Here is a 3,381-nt window from a genome sequence, read left to right on the forward strand (position 1 = left end):
TGTGCACTACAATAAATTTGACAGTAGTAAAATACAGTAAAATTTATTGTAGTGCACAGTAAAATTAGGATAAATTAAAAAAAAAATTCTCTCCGTGTACAGATCTGAAAATAATTTTTTGTTGAATCATCAAAATAATTTCTTGCAAATGTTAAAACTGATAAACATTGCTGTAAAACGTGTTGTTATTCTGACAGTCATTTTGACTTTCGCACAAAATTATTTTGATTATTGAATAAAAATTATTTTCAGATCTGGATTCAGCAAAATTGTTCTTTCCTGTAGTCTAACTAATTTATAGACGGGTGCATCCTGGTCTTTCTCCAACTCTATTATACGCTTGAGCTTAGCGCTCTCGAACGGCTTTACAACAATTAGCGTAAGCGCACGAACGCGTATATATACATATATATATTACCGAGCACTCGTATACTTTTTTTTTTACTAACACATACTCTCTCTCGAACAGCGTTCGGTGCCGGGACAAGGTTGGCGGATCTATATGGGGCAATGCGTGTCTCGTAAGGCGGGCGCCGTCGTCGCAGCATCCGGTCATCACAACTCGCCCTCGTACCGTATCATGGACAAGGCCCAGAAACAGGTGAGCTTCTCCGCCGTCTTTACACGCATGTATGTACATCCGCGCGCGACATCGTCGCGTCGCTTTAACTGCAGCGATAAAAACACCGTCGACCGCACCGCCGATGGACGTTGAACTTCAAGGTCCACGTTCACCGCGTCGACGTCTGTGGTGTCCCTGGCTGTTCTTGCCCGTTATTGCATTTACGCAATATCCACGAGGGATCGCGTATATATGTACATATATGTACCTACATATGTATGAATACGCGCTTTCCGATACGCGGATCGCGTGTACTGCATGCACACGCTCGGACGTATAGCGGAAAATCCAGCTGATCGCGCGCGGGTGGCTACAAGGCTGAAGGCCACGTCGAGGTTCAACGCCCTTTCTCGAACGCGCGATTCCACCCGCAACGGGATTGCGCTTCACCCGCGAATAGATCATCATTCGCGCGTATCCGTATTCGCGAACGATCGCCCGTGCGACCGTGCGTTTCCTTTCCGTAAAAATGAACGGTCGGCGACGCGTGACGCGAACTTTATCGCGTTCGCCGACTCTGTTTCCACCGGCGCGGCGCGGCGCAACAGCGAAGGCGTCGGAGCTATCTTTCGGCGCTGAACCAGTTTTCATTTCACACGCGATCGAAACAGCTTTATGGGAGCAGTGCAGCAGTTTCGACGATATAGCGGATATTATAATCTTCGGCCCGCTTCCTCCCGGATCGATTACTCGCGATTGAAGTCTATAACGATAATAATAACGTCTTTCGATGTACGACGTGCAGAGATAAGCCCACCGCGCAATCGCTCTCACGCTCGAGTGCCTCGTCTAACGATTAAACTAAGAAGAGTTCGACTGTCGAACGTATTCACGATGTATTTCCATGCAAGTTATGCCGATCTCCACTTTCGCGGCTCGCGTTACCTTAACTTTCTCATGCACGAATCGCGACGAATTAATTATCTTCGAGCGGACGTGACGTGATGAAACGCCGTAAATTCGCTTTAACAGCTGATTATCGTTTTGCCTATAGACTTGCGCTATCCCGTTTCAGTGTCAATGCACCGGAGAGTAGATAAATATAGTCTTGAAAATAGTCTCCGTGTAGTTCGAGTTAATTGTTTCCGAAGGTAATGCGAGGGTTTTAAAAATAAAACATTACGGGCCTTAAATGTAGAATAGTCGATTTGCGTCTCTTCGCATTGGACTCAACACGAAAAGAAGATTTAAAAAATTTGCTGGATACAAATTTAAAAATACTTTTGTTGGACCATTAAAAATGAAATAATTTTATTGAAAATTCAAATTGCTAGAACATCAAATCGTCTCACAGCAATGCATCACTTTTGAGTTTCCGACAACAGTATTTTAATGATTCAACAAAATTATTTTTAGATCTGTGCCCGGCAACATTTTTAGACCTTTCAGCAAAATCGTTCTTTCCGTGAACGAATTCAATGAGCGAGGAGCTTATACATATGGACGGGTATGGCAAGATATAAACAATCCTGATATTACTAAAGGTAAATTCTTAGATGGTACAGTAAGTGCAAAATTAGTATTTACAGAAGCAACACAGAACGATATTCCAACTCTTAAAAACAGTATCTCTTGGACTAGCTATATTAATCAATCTGAAAAAGGAACTCCAAAGGTATTTAAGCAACTGAGATTATTTCAAATTGATTTTTTAGTTAAAGATAAGAGATCAGAAGAAACAGGATGGGTTGCAGGTACGTTTATTTATGATTGTACCATAAATAATAAAAATCCATGGTTGAATATGAAGTTAATGGGTATTGCTTGGGGTAACGACACTAATTATTTTACGGCAGATTATATAATCGGAAAAAGGTTATTAGAATGTTGGATAAATGTTTGGATAAATCCCGATGTTGTGAAAAATTCTTTAGGGTATTTAGGTAGACTTAAGGTAGTACACTCACAAATTCAAAATATTGAGAATTTCTTGAAATTGAAACTAAATGTTGTACTAGAAGTCGTTGACACGCTTGTGCAATTAGAATGAGATTGACCATCTCAATACTGAGATATAAGCAATTAAAAATTGCATTTTTTATACGTGTTGCCCATACAAAGTCGAGTTCAGACGTGTGCTCTTCCGATCTTTGTAGGGCCTAAACTAATATTGAGATTTTAATAAAAAACGAGTATGTGATGAAGGGATATGAAACGGATATTATGAAAAAAATTCATTATTTTCTACCATTTAGTTTGGAAAATAGAGCCTTTTAAAAAATATAATTTCCGATTTTGATTGACATGGAGTGGAGGCAAGTGAAGGAGGCGGCCATTGAGCATCTGGCAACACCGCACTTCTCGCGTATATCGCGTTCGGTTCGGGACGTTCGAGGTTAGATATCGCACTCTATCTGACATTTTAATCTGGATTCGACCGTGAGCCACGGGCTGAAGTGGACGTTCGTGGCCGAGTGATTCTAGAATCTTCCAGAATCTTCGCGGTATTGACTAGCATCTCACCACGACTTAGAATCTCATCGTGCCGTATAGTGACTACGACTTAGAATCTCATCGTGCGTTTAGTAAATTGGGCAGTATTATACCCGCCTGGGTGTAGGTCCCACAAAAGAAAAGAAGAAGAAGAAGAAGACATTTTAATCTACCTTGCAAATGATCACCTGATAAACAATTTTTTTGAGGTTAGGTGGACGAGGTTAAGTTATCGACGACAGTGCGACGTTGTCACATTCGTCACTCCAATCGCGCTGTGTTAGTCTGCGTCTATCTGAATTAATTTTTTTTCTGCGTGTGCGTGC

General features: G+C 41.3%; 1 protein-coding gene across 6 annotated transcripts in view; it reads left to right on the forward strand.

Moving 5' to 3' along the window:
- Positions 1 to 3,381, forward strand: part of LOC105448933 (putative mediator of RNA polymerase II transcription subunit 26) — a 37,764-nt gene that overhangs the window by 4,077 nt on the left and 30,306 nt on the right. For all 6 annotated transcript variants that reach the window (XM_011687811.1, XM_011687813.1, XM_011687814.1 and 3 more), the window contains exon 2: positions 470 to 601. In XM_011687811.1, coding sequence (XP_011686113.1) covers positions 503 to 601 — 99 coding nt within the window. In that variant the 5' untranslated portion in view covers positions 470 to 502. The remainder of the gene's footprint in view (positions 1 to 469; positions 602 to 3,381) is intronic.

The sequence above is a fragment of the Wasmannia auropunctata genome, unplaced genomic scaffold (assembly GCF_000956235.1).
Source record: "Wasmannia auropunctata unplaced genomic scaffold, wasmannia.A_1.0 LD336078.1, whole genome shotgun sequence".
NCBI classification, from domain to species: Eukaryota; Metazoa; Arthropoda; class Insecta; order Hymenoptera; family Formicidae; genus Wasmannia; species Wasmannia auropunctata.